Raw genomic sequence first — 23,779 nt, 5'->3', positions numbered from 1 at the left:
AATATACTGCAGTCCATTACAATGACAAAACAAATGATAATTCACGTATCTAATGTTAAAAACAAGTGAAAGAAGGCTTAAACGGAACTTTACCATTGAGCATAAAAAACGGCCTTTGTAAAGGCCACCAAAATGTTGAATGTTAAATTTACATTTAATAGATGCCATGTATTTTTGGGGTGATGGGTAATCCGAATAATGTTTCTTTCTAGTAGCTGACTGTGTATGAGACTATGTATGAGCCAGAGGTCCACGGGTTCGATCCTTACCAATCACCAAACGTTTTATTTCTGGTCGGGGTGAAATGTTGATTTTTGTTATGGTGATGTATCATAGCGGGAGTAGTGTTAGTCGTTGATCCAAGAGGTTCACAGGTTCAATCCTTACCAATCACATTTACAATATTTGCATTGGGAGATGAGGTTACGTTATTTGGCGGGAAAATAAAAGTGAGGTTAGAACACGTGTGAGGATAGACCACGTGGGACACCAGGGGGCATGGCTTAAGGGAAATACTGCTCTCTGATTGGCTGGGGGAATGCTGATGTCTGATTGGCTAGGGGGCGTGGCCTAGGTGGAATGCTGCTCTCTGATTGGCTAGGGGGCGTGGCCTACGGAGGGGTGGGGATGAAATGCTGCTCTCTGATTGGCGGGCCCAAGCGCTGGGTAGCCTACTGGTAAAATAAAAATGAATAGCGAAAATATTTTAATTTTTAATTAGCCTAACTTAAGATTTGAAAGTTGCCATTGTTTTATGTTATTTATGTTGACGTGAGCTATTTTGAAAAACATATGTTGTAATATGAAAAACGCTCAAGAACAAAGACGATTTTTATTTCATTTCATTTCATCTCATCTCGAAGTATAAGTGGGTTTGGCGGCTTGACAAACACACGATCGCCTACTGTAAAATGCACTTCATACATGCACCTTCATACACTTCACCTTTTATAGGTTCACCTTTACATCGCCGTTGGTACGAAAAAATCTGGGAACTCGATGAATCCCCATGGTGTCAAATTGTACCAATAGACCATTTCTTGAATACTCCCCTTAGTTCTTGCGGCCATACGCTGGATTGTTCTGTGGTTTCGCTCAACTATCCCGTTTCCACTTGGCCGGTTGACACACCTAAACACAACTTTAACACGCCATTTATCACAGAGCTGAGTAATCTTTTCGCATCGAAATGCTGCACTAATGTCCATCAAAATCTCATGTGGTGGCCCTCGATCAGTAAACAACTCCAGTAACACTTTAGAAATCTGATCTTTTGTCTCTTTGGGGATCCGACCTACTTGGACCAGAGTCCTCAATGGTCATGAACTTGCTTTGACCATAGTGTGTTACGTCAATGGCAAGCCTGTACCAATTGTTCTACTAGCAATCCAAATACCCAGGCTCCCATTTGATGCTGGATGGATCAACTGACATACACTCTTTACAACTTTATCAAATCTGAAAATCTTGTACCGTTTCCAGACATGCCGAAATAGCTTGTGGGAAAATAAATGTTTCTTCAACTTACTTATAATTTACACATCAAAAATCACAACAACTAAAAAACGAACCTTCTATTTCACCTTTTAAACATAATACCACTCTACCCATTATTCGTCACGATAACAACCAAAACAGCCAACAACGTAAACATAAACAAATTATTAGTCAGCTGATGCTAGTTCACAACTACAAAAGTTAATCAAACTTAATTTAAAATGTAGGAATGAACTGTACCTCCTCCTTATCTTTCTTGGCGCTTCCTCGAACACCCAGATATCTCGACAACTTCACTCTGCATACTAATTAACTTATATTTCTCCCATTCTATTTTATTTCTGACCCAGAAAACTTATCTCGCTTTTGTACCGGTTTCGGAGCGTATACAAACTAGAAACTACTATATTTGCAAATGAATTGAAGTTATGTTTAATGTAACACTATACTATACTAACTAGTGGTACCTCAGTATTGAATAAAAGTAAATGGACAATTTTGTACACCTGTTTTCTAAATACTGTACTATTCTTGGATTGTAAAGAAATTCAAACACACTATTTACTTCTAGTTTGTACACCTTTGAGAAAAGAACTTTTAACAATTCAGTAAGGATATCCCCCTTAATTTAAAAGTTGGTGTTATAGTCGTGCATTTCTACCATCCCATCAATTAATATTTGTCTAAATGATACTGGGTCAATCAAACCAAGTTTTATAGGTTTTGAGTGTGCTATAACGTTTAGGTCCATCCTATAAAATGTGTAAATTTTTAATGGAAAACTTTTTCTCAGAATTACCATTGAAACTGTAAAACTTTTCTTTTTCTTTTTTACTTCTAATGCTACACCACAAATTTTACATCAATGTAGGTAATGCTTTGAAATGTTGACTTAAATTTCCTTTTTATATGATTTAAAATGTTAAAGCTATGGTATATTTTTAAATAGCCTTTTCATCAGATATTTCCCATAAACCGATGTTTAAATCGAATGTTTGATTGCCAGGGAGGCAATTTTATAAATACAAATTTTTTTTTTTAAAGAAACCTTGATGAGAGCAGCTATTACAAGGGTCGGATTACTGGACTTGAATTCTTATAGTTGGGTTAACGTACCTTTGGGATTTATGTGACAAAACGTGAACCGATTTTTGCAGTCCACTTATATAAAAAAAAAAACTTTAAATAATTATCTCCAATTAAATAGAACGTGTTATGTAATTAGGAACTTCCCCTAAAAGCCATTTTATACTTGAGTCCTCATAAAATAGCTTTAACTTCCCTCAAAATCTCGACCTCACCCACAAACGATAAAACATAGGCTTAATTTAGACGGTAATTACAAAGAGAAAGGCACGCGAGTGAGCAGCAAAAGGCACCTACAAACAACACACGTTCTGCTGCATATTTTAACACGACAATGCCGCGTGTTTTAATGCCACCCTCTATTTCCATTTTAGATTACTCTATGTCGTCCGTGGTAAGCACTGCTTTATGGAAGCTAAACTGCTTTACTGTGTCTTATGCTAAGTTTATTATGGTGATAGAGAAAATAGTTTGAGGATTAGAGCATAAATAGACATTACCGGCTTCCGCACTCAGCTAAAGGTTCGTGCGGCCATCTACAGTTCTCGAGCGGCAATTACGTTCTTTGCGCACAAACAAATTTAGAAATAGCTATTTTGGACAAATTTCAAATATTTGTTCACCAAAATAAATTGGGTTTTAAACACGCCTTTCAATTGTCAAAGGAACTGTTAAAGCCAAATAGGGAGACAATCCTATCAGAAGAAACAACCTGATAATGCTTTGAAGTCTTTGTTTTCCCTCCACACCCGCCAATGGTGTTATTGATTACTGCTTAGCTCACAAATGATATTAGATAAAATTATTCCTTTATAGTGCGCTTTTGTTGTTTTTTAGTTATGTAGGTAAAAATAGGGATTTAAAAATACATCTGCAAATACATGCTGAGCAACAGAGATCGTTCTATGGTTAATGTATTGCAGATAGCTATAAAAAATTTAAGGTACGAGCCTTGGTGTGTCTTAAAAACTTATACTTAAAACTTAGTGTCGTTAACATTATATACGCAAGTTACGTACACTACTTTACCTACGATAGTGTTTTAATTACTAATAAAGTTCACTGCTCATAACTTCTAAGAGAGGTTATGTTTTCGTTTATAACCTCTCGTTGCCACTGACAGTGATGTAACGAAACATTGTACCAAACACTAATTAATGCACAACTTAACAATTAAATTGCCCTGAACAGCTGATTAGTTGAAGTTAAAATCATACAATTTTACTTCTTCTCTCTCAATTAGTGTTTCTCATTGGTCAGTTACCCGTGTTGTTTTGATTAAAAGTATTCTGTTATGAAAGTAAAAGTATGCTGCTAATTCTAAGAACTTAACTGAAACGGCTACTTAAAAAAAAAAGTCGTAGGTAAAATAATTATTATATGTTCCTTATATAATTATATTAAACTATTGGCCTACGTCTCGTATTAAACTATTAATATATATTTTTTAAACTTAAGTTATTTGGTATGTTTTGACAACTTTCCCAAAAGCATGAGTTTTACAGTTTATTATATTAATTTTAAATTTTCTGCTATTCCCAATTAATGGATAAAACAGATAATGACAAAAGAAACCCCTTGATTTTACTAACTAGCCTTACCTGTATTACTTTCCTTGCAATGTTACAAGTTAATCATCGTTCTTCTTTATTACTTCCATGAAGAAAGTTTAAATGAATATAACAATCCCATTTGATAAAATCCAGATTAGATTTCCTTTTCTCTATAGTTAGATAACTTTGATGTATCCGTATTTATTTATTAAAATAGATCAATACACTTTTAAACTATCATCAAAGTAAGTTCATCTATATTATACTCTTTCCAAAAATGAAGCTAAAATGTATAAAAATAGTCTCTCGAAAATATTAGAGTTGAGTTTCATCAATGTAGTGTTTAATTTACTTTTTAGAACGATGAAAGTTATGCATCCTTTTCGAAAATATAGTTCTTATTAAACAATCTACTCCGAGTAAATATTGCTGTTTTCCTTCTTACATTTTATTCGGTCAAATTGTGAGATTGATTTTTTTATACACAAAAAATTGCAAAAGAATTGCATTTAAAAATAGCAAATCCATATTTTCTGATTAGATCCAACATAATTTCGCTTTGAGGCCTACAATCACCTTGAATTCCCGTCTTCTTAACCCAATCTTAGTAAAACTATCTCTTGTTTTAATCCTTTGTGTAGAAGACGGCAACCTTTAAATAAACATGCAATAACCTGACCACTGATACGATTTTGAGGAATTGAAAATAATTATGTGTCTTTGAATATCACTGATTTTAAACCAGAATGTAGTTAATACTGCTTTACTATTGTTGAAAATTACGAACGTTCTAAAAAATTTGTTAAAAAATATTTTAGGGTTCGTCGTCTGTGATTTACATTTAGCATAACAAAATATTTAGTTAATAGTGATTATAAGGAATGATTATCATGATTAATCAACATAAAAATAAACCCACTTTCTGCGATGAATCAATTACAATTTTCCCAAACTGATATAACTTACCTTAATTCAAGTATTCTGAATAATTGATTAGTAATCATAAATAATAAGTTCATAAACATATGTTCTAATTAGAATTTCGACTTTATTTTTATTGCTCATATTTGGTGAATTTTTAGATTATTTTACCTGACAAATCTTTATCAAACAGAAATTTACATCTCCATGCTTTTTACCTCATTACTTATCTTTGTTCTACTCAACCCACGAGAGGAATACATGGTTAAATAATCTAGTAAATCTATGAACTACTTAGTTAGGTTTACACTTCCTAGCCTGTCTTATTTAACATTTGCAGTTCCACAAAACCAACCAAAATCTCAATTGTTTTTCTCACTCTAATGAAATCACAATTATTTTCGGTTAACTTTTGAAGGGGGTGGGTGAAAATGTTGTACTTAATACGGCTTCCGAAGCCCTGTCCTCGCCACTTGCAGCAAGTAGAGACATTGAAGCCCTGCTGTCCGGCTCGATGGCGATGTATGCACAAGTGTCGTTTTTAACCAATCACTAAACAGGTTAAACGTTCGCGAATCGTAGCATTTCAGTCTAGTGCGATGACGTTGGTGCAAATATCGACCTTATTGATTCCGCAGTTGACAGTAATTGAGGTGACAATCCCTTGCACGCACGTCGGTTATTGGATACCATCTTAAATGTGGGTCAGTGAGGTTGAAAAATATGCTGAGTCGGAGGATAATAAAAAAGGTATGTTTGTAATGTATTAATAAATAATTAGTAGTTTTATTATGTAGAAGTAATGAATCAATAGTGGTCTAGTTGAGAAAAACGTCAGTTTATCTTTTAACATATCGTTGACATGTAACACAACTATCTAAAAAAGAATCTTTAGTTGGAAGTTACTATTTTCTTTTAAATCATGCTATGTTTTATAAGTTTGTTATGCATATTGTAATAAAAAAAAATACCTCAATAAAATGTCGTCGGTTGAAATTCCTAAGGTGTAATTTATTGCTAAACAAAATAAGTAGAGCCATTAAACTCCACGTCGTCGTTTTTAATCCAGGCTCATAATTAAGGAGCTAAACCGATTTGAAAACTAGCCCTAACTGTTTACAAGATTTTAAACTAGTACAATGAGATATATATTATTTTTGAAACCCTCTATCATAGATTTCATTAGAATCGGTTTAAGTTGTAATGAAAGTTTAAAGGACACACCTATTTTTTATAAACAATATTTAACATTTTAACATTTCTCAAATATGAGATCCGAGTGATATTTACTTTGATTGAGGTCAAATGTGAATAAGCTACAGTGGATTAAATGTATACATTTCACTAGGGAAATTTCGTGGACAAACCAAAATCAGTGTTTCGGAAAACGAGCATTTGGGTCACCTCGGTTGGACCATGATTCAGAATGTATTATGCAAAGTAATTTATATGTCGAGGTCTCATTCTGAAAATTAAATTAAAATGTGAAACAAGTTAAATTATTCAGAGAAGTTCTCAAGCAAGTTATAATGTTTCTAAACAAGTAATCTAGTTTTACTAGTTATAATATAAAATACATTTCTCTAATATGACGTGTATGTGAGGTGTTTTTTAACCACGGAGTAATAATCCAAGTTTATTTCAAACAAAATCTACTGATAATATGAACCACAATATTTGAATAAACATGAAATAACTAGTTATTATTTTTCTAATGCAAAGTTATATGCTGTTTTTGCTTAGTATTCATAGCCCACTGACTAACAAATAATTATTTATATACTACATTTTTTCAAACTAATCTAGACATAAGCGTTTCTATAAACTGTAAAAAACCAAACGATTCTTTGGCTCGTATACTGACTTAATAATCCATTAAAAGGAATTTTGTTACCTTGTGATCCTGTTCAAGGGACCCCTAATACTTCTAGAACCAATCAAAGCAAATTTTAGCCGATACTGTAAAATATTAAAATATACTGATAAATAGTAAGTTGCAGAGCCGGAACTAGAACCTACGATGTCACAAACATAGTTTCACTATCTGTTGCGCTATTGACTGAGCAACAGACTTAACTATTTTCCGCTAGAATCTTATCTATTCTGGCCTACAAACTATGCACATGGTACAAATCGAATTTAGTATTGCTGGATGGATCCGTACACTTCACTTAAAAATTTCAAAATATAATACTCAAAACACCACATACAATGTCGATGAGAAATAGGTCCAAAACCATATTAAATTTGTGTGGATGTGCCGGGATTTGAACCCGTCCCTCCTGCAATGGTGTGATGCTAATTACTAGCATAGATTAAAGGCGTGTCTACTCATTTAATCTATACTACTATGCTAGCTACACATCCGCTAAAACTATTGACGAAGCTATTCCTAACGGGTTTTATTATTTTTATTTTTACGGTATGATTATTGAAACATAACGTATGTCTAGGTAGTTCCTGAGTAGTTATTTTGATATAATATTGGAAAAAGTGCTGAAGCAGCGAAATAACGTACATAATAGGTCAGCACTAAGTTTAGTCAAGTTGAAAAATAGACGCTTGTAGCTTGAAGAAATGTAGGACGTGGCATTGAATAAGAGAATTTAGTATCATATTTCGTTTAATCCTAGTTATTTGTCGTATTTAGTCGTACTTCGTTCAATATACTTTTCTTGGAATCCATATGTGGAATCCATTGACAATACAGTAGCAAAAGACTGGCGAATCGCTCTCCTCTCTACGAAAACTTCATTAAACTAATAGATGAGCAAATGTTACTTTTTACCTCCAAAATATTCAAAATGTGTGGGAAAACGAATTCATGTACACTTACAAAAATAGCAACAGTCATAATTTCAGTCTAAATGAAGCGAAATGTTATTTTGTTCAGATTTAGTACTTTATTGACTAAAAAAATTAGAAAGGCCCCTATCAACCTTGCACTTGCAATATAGGCCAGGCTTAATTAGGCAAGGCTTATGAGTGGATCGTATCTACACAAATCAAGTGACCTGGTACAGTACAATAGTTAAGTTCCCTGTGTGATGATACAATTCAGTGGCTTTCGTCAAGATACGAACCCACAACATTGCCATGGGATTAAATTGAGTCACACCAAATACTGAGCCACAATGACTGACAACAAAGTCAAACCTTTGGTTACATGATACTGAGTATCATTGTTTTAGTCGAGGAGCTTAAAAAACCCTCGTCAATTTAAATTAAAAAATAAATATTTCATTGGTATTATATGATGTAAATCAAAAATATTTACTTAGTTTCCAAATTCTATTATCTTAAATTGTTAGTGTGTTCGTAGATAAAAGTATTAAAAAAAGTAGATATGAATAAAATTCAATTTGCTAAATATTTTATATAATTTGGTAATACTGTTCTAGAGTTAACTTATTTATAAATGGAACTATCAGTTACACCTAATAATAACAAAGTTTTCTAAACTTTTCATCACAGAAAGACCGCTCAAAATCTGCTTAAAACTAACTTTTAAATCTTTATCCATCAATCCCCTAGTTTATGTAAAGGAGTAAAAGTAAATGTAAACCAATTTTTATTTTTAATATTTTCGTATAAAGAATCAACCGAAGGAATCTGATAAATAGCAACGGGTATTGGTTTCTGGTGACGTTTTTCATTCAGCGATTTTATCTTTTTCCTGGGAGGGGCTTCTTCTATTCGTCTTGAGATCGATAAGTAATTTTAGTTCGTGTCAGAATTGAAGAGTGCCTAATGACATTTCGTATAAGGCGTTTACCAAGCCCCAATCGATGCCGTTGGCAACTTTCTGCTAGGAAGTTCTTTCTCATATGTGAATAGAAACACTTTACGTAAAGATAACGCGTAAATACCTTCACCAGGTGATGAAGATGATAAATTGAAACTGCATTGTTCCCGTCTTGGGAAACTCCAAATGGTTTACTCCAAAATATGTACCTTCCTTTTTCTCATAATGTAGAATAACATCTCTCTTAATTTTTTCATACATTATTACTAGCAAAGAAGGAAAATATGTTAAAAAAGGAAGGATTGTAAGCTAAACACTTTATGAGCAATGCTTGCACAAAGATATCGAAATTGGCTTCGACGATTTCCCTCAAATATTGGAAATAATTTATACCTGGTTAAAACTGTCACACAAAAATCTAATTAAGTAAAAATTAAATTGAAAGTCAAAATTTGTAACAATGGCCTTATGGGTTGCCAAGTAACCATGTTAGTAACCCTTTGTAAAAAAATTAAACAAAATAACAAGGAACAAGTAAACAAAAGACTTGTAACATGTGTTTATAACAAGCCATCCACAGTATAGCCTGCTAGTAAATTACAAAATACAGTACGAAGGGAAAAACACCAGTTGTTACTATTGAGCAAAGATTACACTGACGATTACTCGATGTAGGGGTACAATAAAAATAAACTATACCAAGCCATGGCTTGGTCCCCACATACTTGTTACATAATACATGAATTGCAAATATCATAATATGATAATGCTAGCATATATGTAATGTACTTGATTTTGTAGTAAATCCAAACCATGACTATAGCAATGATATTTCTCCATTAACTATTTCCACTTTTCAATCCCTTTAATGCTATCATCAAATAGCGCGTGAGACACCCCAACCCTTTTAAATCCATATTTTTACAGTACATCTTTATTTTTTTTATAAAACAAATAAATATTTTTATGGAGTTTGGTTAATAATAAATGCCGTAATATGGAACTTGTTTCGCATGTTTTCCCTTATATCTAGCAGTTAATCATTCCGATATCAAATTTACTGAATAATAATATTGGAAACGAGTAGTATATCTTATTTGGAGCGTTTGTTCAGAGGGCTTTTATATTAATCCATAACATTTAGCGTATATTTACCCTAAATGTAAAGATATAACATGACTTTATATGGTAACCAATTGGGATATATAGTTTATAAAAAGTCATTTTGCTAAATAAAACATTTTCCTCAGTTTCAGTCTCAGCTCAGAATGTTCATAACGATGATCTATTGTTGTAATTCCTCAGCTTGATTATCGTAAGACTATTCAAAGCCTAATACACTTAGGCAGTGCTTAGCTATATAGAGACATCCAAGCCTGCCTTAGACCGAGTAATCTATCTAAGTGGGACAGTAATCACGAGAAAGGCAATAATTCAATGTTGTGCTCAGGAGAGAATGCGGTATTTAATGAATCTGTAGAAGAGTGGTGTCTACTCCACTTGTTGAATGTGTATTTAACTATTATCGGATAACTCCTTGTAACAAAATCTGAAACATTAGATAAGTAGTTGTGTAAGATGTTGAACAAATATCTAAGAGGTTTTAGTAATATAAGTCACATCGTTACAGAATTGTCAAACTTCAATTAAAGTCAAAACGCTCAAGTCTGGGCTAACTTACCTGATAAAGCTCTCAATAACAGTCGTTTAGTTTAAGTCTCCAATGATCCCGAGGCAACGATTTACCAAATTCAGTATGGAATGGTTAAGTAAATCCTACTTTTTACATGGGAGATCTGTTCAACCTACTGTTGTTGTAGGGTCGAAAAGTAAGAACTAATGTACACTAACAAGCATTTTTCAAGTCGATGATCCAAAATTATTAGGTAAAACAGACTGAAAAGGTGGCACCTGTGGATGACTGCCTTTGCAAGCTAAATTTCATCAATAATGATTATTTTATTTCTTTATGGTGTTCAGCATAGGTTTCTTCGATTGCAAAAACATATGTTTTAGGAGGGTTCTTTTGCAGTATTCAGCCTTGGTTCTGCTTAAGACTTCGATTTTTTTTATTGCATGCAAAAGATGTGTCGGCCGTCTTGATGGTACAGTATTGTTTTATTTAATTAACTTATTTTATCTCGAAGATGTTAACGGCCTAATTACCTCTGGTCACTTTGGCCTATCGTTGTAACCACTTTTGGCTAGACTGGCGTTTTTCGGGCCATGACTGATTCCTGATTTCATTATTATGTTTTTGCGGGTTTGTGTGGGCCTTAAAAACATTCTTCTACGACCCCATTATTGACTCATTAGTTATATTACTATAAAACTGGTTAGGCGTTGATAAAAAGATTGTAGAGGCTTTAAAAGTAACATAGAAGTAACAACCGCAGCTCGGTCATTGTCTTTTACCAATATAAAAGAAATAATAAATTAAATAAAACAGAAGTATGTGGCAACTTGTTTATTACGATATCAGGAAATAGAAAATTATCAATTCATAGATGATATAAAATTATGTAACTTAACAATTAAGAGGACGATAACAAACTTTTATAAAATGAAACTTTTCCACAGGGCTAAGTTATATTACTCTTCTGAGGTTTAGTTTCCAGATTAACCCCTGACATAAATTTTACCACAATAAATTCTGGACCAGAATATAACGACCCACATGTCCCTTTTACGGAAGACTGATTGTGGTTTATCTGCAAAATTTTCAGCGTAAAAAGTATTAAATTTTAATCTTCATATACGAGTTATTTAAATCGTAAAAATAATAGTACAGTAAAGGTATACATGTGTCATATAAAATTATCTATATTATTCCAACATGATTTTAATACTCCAATATCGGTTTATTAAGAATTATATAGGAGATTTAACCACTTTATATCGTTGTACCATATACTGTAGTTGAGTTTTAATCAATAATAAACACAACAAATTTTATTATTTAATTTCAAGGCTAATGTTTGTGATTGCAACACTCAAAATACTAACTCTCTTTTCAGTTTGTATCTGGTCTATCATACAAAACAGCAATTTTATGCAGTGTTAAGACATTGATGAATGTCATTACTAATTATTTTATTATTGTTATATTTTTTTTAGTGCTTGTTTCTTTTTAAATAAAAAATATACTATGATTATATAAACCGGATATATGAAAATGTTTTTGCATTTTAGCTTGGCACACAACATCGTTGAATTTGGTTTTATTATCCCCCCAATATTAAATTTATTATAAACTCAATAGATGTGCAGAATCCTCTGCAGAGACATGTTGAGGAAGTTAAAATACCAAAGCTAAGTTCGATTTGCATTTTCGTTTTTCGCCATCTGCTACACAAGTACCTGCATTGAAACTTCAATACGAGCAAAAAGTGTTTATGCTTTGAACATTCAAATTTAATATAGAAACTTAAACTTAAATTGGTTTTTAATTTTTATGGCCATTTAACGCTATCAACCAGCTGTAACTAGCAGTCTTACAGTAATTATTTCAGCTTTTAAAAGATAAAAGCTTAAACGACACGTTTATGCAAAATTATCAAATAGAACGGATCTATGATTCGTTTTAACGTGGGAAAATTTGCAGGAATCACAAACGTAAAAAAATAAATAAATGACATTCAGTACACACCATAAACTGCTGTTATAAGGAATGTACCATTTTGGAAGTCTTTCCTTCAGTAAAAAGTAGCAGCAATGGAGGTTGTGATCCCATCAACAGTGTATCACTAACATTGACATGCTAAAATTACAATTCAGCTGTACAAGTCACATAAAATTTCATTATTAATGAATCCATAAACTACAAAGCTAACATTTCTTAATGTAAATTTAATCGTTTTCCTTTTGTTTACTCTGTAGCCATTCACTTAAGTAAGATTATGAAGAGAACCCTTCTTGATGTAAGTTTTATCATCAATTACATTTATCTGAATTATATATTTTACGCTTAAAAAGCATCGTTTTGGAAATATTTTCTAAAACTTAAAATATAACAAATCTTCCAAAGCCTTCCTTTCTACGCCTTGACTGACTCTTTTCTTACCGAACATTATATGGATTGTATTGAACAAATTAGGTTGAAAAGTTAGCTTTCACTTTGGATATATACTTTTTGCTCAAATTGCACCCACTGTACATAGTGTCGTGAAGCCGTTTTAATTTTGAATTAGGGTCCTAAAAGGATTTTCTGGTAAATTAAGAAAACAAAACTATAGTTTTATGCTCTATAAAACACAATTGGAGTTTCCCGCGCAAATATTATTTGACCTCCTCAACCCTTCTGATGCCTTTAATCTCAGAAGTAGGAGGGAAAATTACAGATGGCTGGTTCCCAGCCTGTAATCTGTTTGCTCTTTAAAGAGAAGGTGAAACAGGACTCTGCGTTCGTTAAAGATACTTTTTATTTCCCTCCTAATTAAACTGCATTACTTTAAATTCATCTCAGTTTTTTAGTACATTCCCCATTCATATTTTAATGATTAAAAGACAAATTTTAAGATAAAACATAGATTTTTCAGATATAGAACACTCTAAAATGATTGAAAAGGAAATTATTCGTTGACGTATTAAAAGTATGGCATTGACTTGTATACAACTAAATATTTATTTATGAATGCTGAAACATAGTAATTGACGGTTCAGCAAATCCTAACGCTCGAACCTTACACAAAGATTTCCTTTATTCTGTGGAGATATACCAAAGTTAAAATCTTGGCTGTTAGAAATCGGCTACTTTTCATGTTGACCTTTAATTTCCTTAGGTGGGAGGTTAATTTTTAGCAATTTCGCGATACTTTGAGCTTGAGGTTTTGTTTAAATAAATTGGTAAACAGTTTCAAAACTATGGGCCTATAACTCAGTTGGTAAATTGGTTAATAAAAAACTGTCAAATATAATATTGTTTTAGCAAAAGGGCAACTCAAATAGTGTTTCCCATTGAATTTTATAATAAAAAGCGTTGTTGTACTATACATGATTACATTCAATCTGATTGTGTATGGACCTATTAGTAGTTTTTGTTAGAAATCTTACTAATTAAGAAACTATTGGAACCCCTTGGGTTATATAGAACTTAAAAGCTATGGACCTAAGTCATAGAATATAACATATGTACGGTTAAGTTGCACAACCATGTTTACGATAAACCTCCAAACTTCCAAACTTTCCAAACTTTCTATTTATTGCATTGTTATTTATTTTTGTTAATATAGTCTATCCTGTTGTTATTGTTATTGTTATATCTTGTTCTTGTACAGAGTTTATTACATTGTTATTTTTCTGCATGTTTTATCTGTTTTCTTGAAGTTTGTTCTGCCTGTTACCATAGATAAAACATGCTGTTACTGAAGTTTCACTCAGCTACTGCATTACATCATTGTATTGTTCCTATACTGGTTTTGTTTTTTTTTAATCTCGTTTTGTCAACTTGCTCAGATAGTTTGTTATTTATAGTTGTTACTTATAGTTTGTTATTCATAGTTAGTTATTTCTAGTTTGTTATTCATAGTTGTTATTTATCTTTTTATGTCTTGTTATTGAAGTTTTGTTTTCCAGTTTCTTTTCACTACTTTTGTACTGACCTGTGATTTTTTTTTCTGCTTCTGATGTAAAATTATTGTATTACATGTAAAAATGGTGCATCCGTTTACAAATAAATAAATAAATAAATAAACCTCCTACAAACACATCAAATAAGTTAAACCCTAAAGCTACTTGTCTCAAATACATTTTTTCGCTTTATATACTTAGTTGCGTCGCCATTTCCGGCCGATATTTCAATACTATCCCAATTTCCTGAAAGCACAAAAAAACGTCGAATAACACTTGTAATATTATATATGCACACTTATACTGTTTACTCACAAGACAGTAAATACATAAAAGATGGTAAGGGGTGGTCAATTTCGATTGGATACTCCAATTATCAGACCCAATAGGCGAATGACAAGAATCAAAATGGCGTCCCTTACAATTTGATTCTAGTCATAAGCCTTTTGGGTCTGATGATGATTGGAGTATCCAATCAAAATCGATCACCATATACCATCTTTTATGTATGAATTTATCGTCTTGTGAGTAAACAGTATAGGTGTAAATATATTATTACAAGTGTTAATTGACTTATTTGTTGTGCTTTCAGGTAATTTTATAACACGTACAATACTGATAAAGAAGTATTTTTTCCAAATTTTTAAAAAAAAGTTTTATTAAAATAAAATTGTTGTTGTAATTAAGCTAATATTCAATCTTTTATATTTTGAACTGTACAACTAAAACCAGAATATGTTTTTTTTTCTTTGCTGTCTAATCACATAAACTGTTATTATACAAATCTACACTCCTTTTTCCCCTCTCACGTATTCAAAGAAACATTTCTGTTACTGACGCAAATAATAACAATTTAAATACTATATAAAATAAGTATAATTAAGTTTACACACTTTTATTTACTAATTGTTAATACTTTTTATCACATGAGTACACACGAGCATCTTATTAGGTTTCCAAAAAGAGCAGCACAATAAAGAGTGAAAATCTGCATTTGGACCATCATTGCGTGCCAGTTAACAAGGTACGGTTCACATAAAGAAGCAATAATGCAATTTCAGCCAATTAAGTTTCTTGTTCACTGAGGTAGAATCAGGATTTACGATCTGCACCCCCCCCCCTTAGCCCCTTAACCCCCTTAAACTACCCCTATAAAGGAGCCTAGGCTTTGATATCCAGTGGACTGTAGACCGGCGATTCATTTGCAAGGTATAAACTTTTATGTTAGGTATATTTAATCTATGAATAATAATGTATAAAAAAAATTATCTTGTCCATTGGGGTTGAAATATAAAAGCGACATAAGCAATTTTTATTAAGCTGTAAAATTCTTAGCATTAAATACATACCATTTACAACGTGTTGTTATATGAGGGAATGCTTTTTCATGTTTAAAATACAATTAAAATTTGGATTTGGTGAACTATGGAAACTAGTTGGTTGGCAGTGTGGTGTTTAAAACGGTTAAAGGAGATCCAAATAAAAGGTTTTGACAACAAAAAGTGTGAAGGTGAATCAATATTTATGTAAAATTGTAGGTTTCCAAATAGAACAATCCAAATTTTGGTTTTCAAAAATTACATGTGATGTTAAAAGACATTTAAGTCTATGAAATTGTTCTTATGTATTGTAAATATGTTTATGTGTGTAGTAAGACGTCCAACAATACGTTTGATTAACAGAAAAGTTACAACTCTAATACTCATTAAATTTTTATTTTTTTTATTACGGTGTTAATAATGAAACTTTGTGAATCCTTACCCGTAAGATCAATATTTTCAATATGTAATCACTGCTAATTTTCAGATGCTTTAATTTTGGAGCATTTTAATGTTACATAATTGTAGTAGAGCCATAATTCAAATGCAATACACTATTATTCAGTAATCAGCAATAATGGCTGCTTTCCTCTGGATTATTTATTAAAATATACAACATTTGATTTATTAAGTTAAAGTACTTCTATCTCTTGCACGATACAATTAAATAATTACTTGTTTATTTTCACTGATTGATCTCCGAAAACATAAATTATCACCTAAATAAAAATGCATTTACAACGTATTTCCCATAGTAGTTTAAAATAAGGGTTCCTGTTCATTTTTTAAAGCAATATATGCGTGACATTTTAAAGAAATAAATACAAACATCTTATATATTTAACAACAAATGTTCGTTAAACAGTAAATAGTGAACATAACCATCTTAAATAATTGATTGATTGAGTGCTATGGTAATATATTCACTAAATATATAAAACTCCCTATACAAATTTACGATCAGTAGAAGTGGGAAATAATCCACAGACAATAGGCAAAAATATGGAGGCAATAAAACTGTTTAAAATGGTTCGGCCAAAACTGATGACTACATTTAAAAAAAGATCAATGTGAAACATTGTGTTTTACTTTGGTAAAATCAGAACTAGACAAACAGTTTCAATGGAATTCAAGAAAGAGAAGTATTCAAAAAACACATAAAATGGGTAAATGAAACTAGTATCTTATAAAAGTAAACAATTACTGATTTTAAAATAATTGCGTTCATTGTGGATGAATGAACTTAGATTAAAAAAAAAATATATATATAAAGTGAACGATTCGGAACATACCATACTAAATCTTTACGAACTCACGACATGTTAAGACTAATTTCCTATGTATAGATAGGACGCCCTAAAACGTTCACAAAAGTATTACTTTTAACTTATATTTTCTATTAAAGTTAATGTTAACTAATATAAAAGTTATATTAGTTTTCAAATATAACAAGGATATAACGAGGATAACATTTTTAATAGATTTTCAAAAGCTTCCTCTTCAAATTGAACGTAAAAACCAATTGAGTTTTAACAAAACAGGTGTTTAACCAAAGATTCTAAACGGGTGATATAAAGAAGGTATAATCCAATTTGGGGCAATTACGGGTTTGTTCGTTGAGGTGGAACCTGGATTTATAGTCTTTCCCTCCGTTCTCCCTCCTATTCCCTCAAATTTACACCAAGCTTGTTGCTCGACCAGATTAAGCCGCTGTTTTATTAGCACGAATCTGTGTCTTAGTGTAGTTTTTATTTAAATACAGTATTCAAACTATACTAATCATCTGTAAGCCTAACAGTATAACTTACCCCGTATTTTGTATACACTTAATTGATATTTATTATACTTTTCGCCCACAATATTATGTCATTCTATCTAATTATGTGACAGAAACTGTATATTATAATTGATACACATTTAGGATATTCTTTTTGTGAAACAGGTCGAATTCCGTCTTTAAATGAAAGTTAGAAAGTAGGATGAATGAATTTTAAAGTTTATAATTGCGGAGGTAAACTATTTTTATTTGAGTTTATGGAATTTTCCTACGCTATGTGTTTTTACATAACTACTTCTCAGTAAATAAAAAAACTCCCCCTGTTTAACTACTCACTACTCATTATTCTACTTTTTCCTAATCACCCTATCTAGCCTAACCTACCTAATGTTTTTTTTCATTCTGTATATTACATTTAAAATATTTATTACCAAAACAGTAAACAAAAACGCATTGAAACACAAAACTTAACTCAAGTATACACACAATGTATGTTTTGTTCTCATGTATATGTTAGTATTCTCTTGACTTACTAATATTATAATACTTATACTTATAATATTATGAGTAAGGATTCCATACAGGTGATGTAGTTATGTATAATATTGCGTCTTATTTTGATGAGTCAAAAGTATTTGAGCTTTGATATTAATTATAAAATATAAAAACAATGCTATTATAAATGTTTAACTTAATGGCTTTTAGTTTAATAATAACCACAGTGTGTTTTTCATAAAGGATGACTATTGATCTAAGAGGTGTTTAGTTTTATTCATAATAGGGTCTAAGTATTTTGCTTTCTTAGATGAGCCGAGTAATAAACATGAATTAATTTACAATCGATAGAAAATAGGGGTGGTCTTTTGATAATTGAGTTTTCAGGTTTGTGTTTTCATTAAGCTAATCTAGAGAAAAATGTAAATATATCTTCTATCAAATTCTTATTTCTGTTAACACATGTTTTCTAATAAAAAAGAATAATTATTAATACAATTTTATATGAACTTGGCTTATACTTTGTTTACTAACATAGAATTTAACTACGTCTATCACGGTTAACAAACTAAACTAGAGTAAAAACGTTAACCTACATACAGTAAAGTAGAAACTACAAAGCTTTCAGAATATCTTGGAGCTTTCACAACGGGTTTCTATCTATGAATACCAACTAGATAATTATGAAAAGTGTTGCAAAGTATTGCATTGTTTAGAGCACGTAAGTTTCATGTACATATTTAATGATGAAAAACACATTGCTATAATTCTAAAGAGTTCATAACATGTACTAGAAAGTAGTGCCCTTTTCGACACGCCTAAAATCAAATGACAAAGTATAATTTGTAAACTTTTCTTCCCCAACAATAAGTTATTGTTTTTCCATGAAAGACTTTTACTGCCCACTTATATAATTTATATGTAAATAGATGCACTTTGCAAGTATATTCTGTTAGTCAAGCTGTCCAATGTTTTTCATCAACAACAGTTCAGGTAGCTTTTATTTGGTTATGCAACCAATTCTGAAGGTCGTGCCTCCTTTAATCACTTGTGAATCTACTTACATTATTGTACATTATTGTGTAAACTACCTAAGGATAAGGTAAATCTATCATCCATTCTGATATGAGGACAGATAATTAAGCTTCAAAACACCTATGCAAATTCTAGATACCACATTTTAACATTGAAATGAATGAATCAATCAAAATAAAATAACCAACATAATATTTGGTTTCTGATTTAAATTAATCCTCATGAGATACAAACTAACTTTATGCACTTTTTTACAAAAACAAACAAACAATCAAGTCTAGATTTAATTGTGAAGACTTTATAATCAAATCCATTAGTTCCAAACTTATGGCCATAAGCAAAGACTTTAAAGGCTTTATTCTTTATATTTTAAAATTTAGAGATAAAGGTTTTCTTTTTCAGGTTAAAACTTTAACTTACAGTAGTGGAGGAGGTAACCATTTGAATATTCATGCTTATTTTGTGACATATCCATACATTATAGAAAATTACAATTCCAAAAATGAAATGTTATACAAAACTCAATAACAATTCTTTAACTTCCTAGTTTACATGCAAGTCTACATTAAAAGGGATGGTAAACTTCGTAATTGTGGGATACAGTTAAAACCTTAGAACATCATTATTAAATTTGTGTATCGAGGATAAGAAGGTCAGACCAAGAAAAATGCTTTAAATAAAATCCCATAAATGTACCCTAGCTTAAGGTGGTAAATGGGTGCGCTCCAAACTCCATTTTCCACTACATTTACTCTGATCACAACTCCAAGGACTGTTTTCAACTATGATTATCACCGTTACATGCTAAATTTAACACATGTGATCTGAACCTATAGCCACAATATTTTTCCAGATAACCTTTTTCATTTTTTTGGTCGTCTACAAACTCTAATTTCTTGTAATGTATACCTTTTATCTAATCTTTTTATTCGTAAAGTTAAATACAAAACTTATTTTTATTTTTTTTTACTTACCACAGGTTAAGCTACCCTAATGTTTTTGGCAACCTACATGACATGAAATTATAACAGTGTGTTATTTTACTCAATATTAATTAAGTTGACATTTTAATTCATCTGTTTTGTGATTAAAAAACTGTACCAAATAATTATTATAATATAATAATTTTGGAGTTTTACATACATTTTTGTATCTCTTAACAATTTAACTTGAGATTTTAATCAAGGGATTACACATAACCATCACTCAAACCAAAAATTTTGAAGTTTGGGGAATAAAGAAGTAAAATAATATTCCCTAAACAGTATTCCCTAAACAATATTCCCAAACCAAAATTAACGCTTCTTCAACAAAAATACGAATCCTAGTAATCATATGAAGTGTTAATGAAAACTGTCCTTAATGTTAAGAATTGTCAAAGCCCTTACCTGGTACGCATATAAGGGCCAACGAAACAAAGAATACCCCCGCCGCAGCAAACCTGCAGACTTAGCGAATTTCCATCTGCCTGATTGGATTTTAACTAAAATGTCTCCTTAAAAATATCACATTTATTCCCTATTTAAACAGAATGAATTTAATGAGTACTTAGGTTTGCTGCAACAGGGAGGGTAAAAAAAGTTTTTTTTTTATTTAAAATATTAAAAGGTACTGTGGTTTAGTAAGAAATAAATGTATTTTCCAAATATGATCAAAATATGTTCATAAACAAGCAAACTACAACAGTTGACTTATTATCCATAACAATAACATGGGAATTTTAAAATTACAATTTTTTTTAATTTTCTCCGTAACAATTAGGCGCATAATAACGCTTCAACATACTAAATTATTTGTTTTTTTAAGCTCTACAAAATGGTTTAGAAAGAAATTGTGAAATTTTTTGTTTTTAGGGTCAAAAATGGGAAAAACCTATTTTTACCCCATAAAACCCCCCATAAACCCCCGTTCCCATAGTCCGATCATGCTGGTTCGCGAACTCATTCAAGTTTATCCCGCCTTACACCTTCAAACCAAATTTTATTAAAATCGGACAAAAATTACTCAAGTTATCGTGCGGATGGACACACATATATATATATATATATATATATATATATATGTATATATATATCTCTATATATAGATATATAAAAATTTGAACGAATGGTGTTTTTGGCCTCTGGGGACATCAAAATGAAAAAGTAAATCGGTCCCGGGCTTAGGTCTTACCATGAGACCTACGGTAATAGCTACTTCCCTATAGGGAAATTCGCTAAAATGACAATACTTCACAGTCCAGACCTCGTGTTTCCAGCGAATTTGTGTTTAGCCTGTGAGTGAGCGAAAGGTTATAAATTGTATAAATAAATACAGTTTACAATTTAAGTAAATGGTATTTTTGCTCTCAGGGATCCTAGTACGAAAACGATTTAGCGGTCCTTGACCTTTCCATTAACATTAAGATTACTCACCTAGTGTCAATCTGGTTAGAATTATTCACTTAACAGCTTGGCTGTCAACAGAAGACATAACTCCAGTCAGACTCCCATAATTAACAAACTAAAAGCGTAGATTGAATGAGGTAACTTTTAGGGAGGTGTTACGGACTCACTTCGAAACCATGGTTATAGTTTTTCTAAAATTAAATACATCTAATAGGTTTATTCATTATTAAGTCCGATACGCACAAGGAAGATATTACATGTAAACTTCGACCATGAAAAGCCTTAAAAAATATATCAAATTAACCCCGTTGAAGATGTAAAATTCATCTTCTAGGCATTACTATGGAGAAATATACGTTACCTACATTTTAAATATTTGTATTGTATCAGTAAAAGATGGCGTTGAGTAAATTCCAACGGATTGTGTTCAGAAAGGCCTGACGTTGTACACAGCTGACCTTTTACCTTTGCTTTGAATACAGCGAACCAAACCACGACCTGTGAATAACGGTGTAAATGTCACATGTGAGTAGTAGCATTGTTATAAAGTCCAGTTTTTTAATTAACATCAAGTTTAAGAGTCCTTAATTTGTTTGATGGTTTTTTATTGGGGGATGGTTATGATGTGTATAATATATACCTACTTTTTCTTTCAATATTCTCCTGAAAAAAGTAAAAATATATACGTCTAATAACACTTACGATGCTGATCAAGAAGTTATTCAATATTCTGTAATTTATATATATCTCTTCATGGTATATCTTAAAAAGTGTGTATTCGGGAGTGCTATTGAACACAACACAGTAAGCCTACATCCCTCGGTATTTCTTTATGCATAATTAAATATAACTTTCACTCTTTTAATAAACATTTTGTACTATGCAGTGCCATGATTTATTTCCGTATTGCAAGAATACTTCTTCTTGTTTACTATACGTTATTACCTGATGTATTTGGCAGGTAGCAGCGTCTATATATTTCATTCATAACCAAAGGAAATTTCACAGTTTCAGTTTCTACAACTAGACTCATCGGGCTCGGCATACTGTTAAAAATGTAGAAACCTTCTCAATGTATATTTCGTTCTCGTTTACTGTTAGCAACCAAATGTGTCTTCATTATTTTGGGTGAAATATTTATCAATATTCTTTGGTAAACACTGAGATATGACCATTTGGTTCATAAATAACGGATGTGTGACTAGCCTTGTGGTAAGTTAGGCGGAAAGAGACGTGTTTGACGCCCATCATATCCACAAATAAGTAAGGTTAATGCAATTATAATTTTTAAGCTCTAACTTTACATCCAAGAGTCTAGGATGTATCTCAGAACCGTTGTGTACATTTCTAAGGCAATGCCTTGAGTTTCACAATATTATCACGGGGCTAATGCCATTTGTGATTGGCTGTGTTTGATTTCTAAATCTCGGGGTCAAAACCCCGCGGTTTACCACAAGACCAGCTCACTCCCTGAACCGCTATCATTAAACAGTGTTTCTAAGTAAATTCCATTAATATGATTTTTCCGGTGAATGCAAAAATATAAGAAAAAACATTGGAACGCATTTTTAAAAGTCAAGAATACTGACCATTAAATTGACTTGGCTTTTCTTCTCTATAATGACGATATATATAAAAGGGGAGGGTAAGTTTATCAATGGAAATATTTGTATATATTTAATGATACTAACAAACCGAAATTCTCTGGTGTAACACATGGCTGTCCTAAAACCTAAAGTCAAATCCTGCTCACTTGCTAGGCGGTGTATGAAACAGTGTATGCTGTTAACACATCATAAGGCAAAAGCACCACATGTTTCGCATCATTTCCTCGTTCAGCTCCCAAGCTAATGTTGTGCAGTTCACCCATGTTTGAAAAGGAAGATAAATTCTTCAGAATTTGTTTATAAACGTACAACAAAACTAGGTTATAAAATCAGTTTATTATTACACAATATACATTTCACTCTACCTTAGACTGTGCTGAAGATAACATTTTGTAATAGAAATTATTATAAACTAAGACAAAAATACTTTTTTTTATGATACGAAATTTAAGTATCGCAAAAAACCTTTGAAACAGTTTTGGAACGATTTTCTTCTATGTTATAATATACGCAATATATTAAAAAAATATTCAATACCTAATTAACTACATGGGGAAGAAAAATACCATACAACTTTTAAGTCAAGCAGCGGTTATTATCATACGGAGTTTACTCCAAAACCAGCTGTAAATTTAATTTTTGTTCACGCGGTATTGTTTAGTATCTAATTTTCCACATTCAAGCCACAAATATGTTTCGAACAGAGATAATGCATATTATGTTAAAGGGAAATACATTACCTACGAAAGATCGATTAGCGCTCGGTGTAGTGTACAATAAAATCTGCAA

The 23,779-nt window shown here is 31.5% G+C and overlaps 1 protein-coding gene across 4 annotated transcripts in view; it reads left to right on the top strand.

The window, feature by feature from the left end:
• Positions 1-23,779, top strand: part of LOC129002720 (small conductance calcium-activated potassium channel protein) — a 482,452-nt gene that overhangs the window by 308,140 nt on the left and 150,533 nt on the right. Inside the window, exon 1 of one of the 4 annotated variants that reach the window (XM_054430734.1) lies at positions 5,706-5,807. The exons of the other annotated variants lie outside the window; for them this stretch is intronic. Coding sequence (XP_054286709.1) covers positions 5,781-5,807 — 27 coding nt within the window. The 5' untranslated portion in view covers positions 5,706-5,780. Of the gene's footprint in view, positions 1-5,705; positions 5,808-23,779 lie in introns of those variants that run through there. 4 annotated transcript variants of the gene reach the window in all.

Source organism: Macrosteles quadrilineatus, unplaced genomic scaffold (genome assembly GCF_028750875.1).
Source record: "Macrosteles quadrilineatus isolate MER2022 unplaced genomic scaffold, UCM_ALF_1.0 Scaffold_9__3_contigs__length_116548681, whole genome shotgun sequence".
In the NCBI taxonomy this organism is placed as follows: Eukaryota; Metazoa; Arthropoda; class Insecta; order Hemiptera; family Cicadellidae; genus Macrosteles; species Macrosteles quadrilineatus.
The sequence above is the reverse complement of the archived record's forward strand: the minus strand, read 5'-3'. Positions and strand labels throughout refer to the sequence as shown.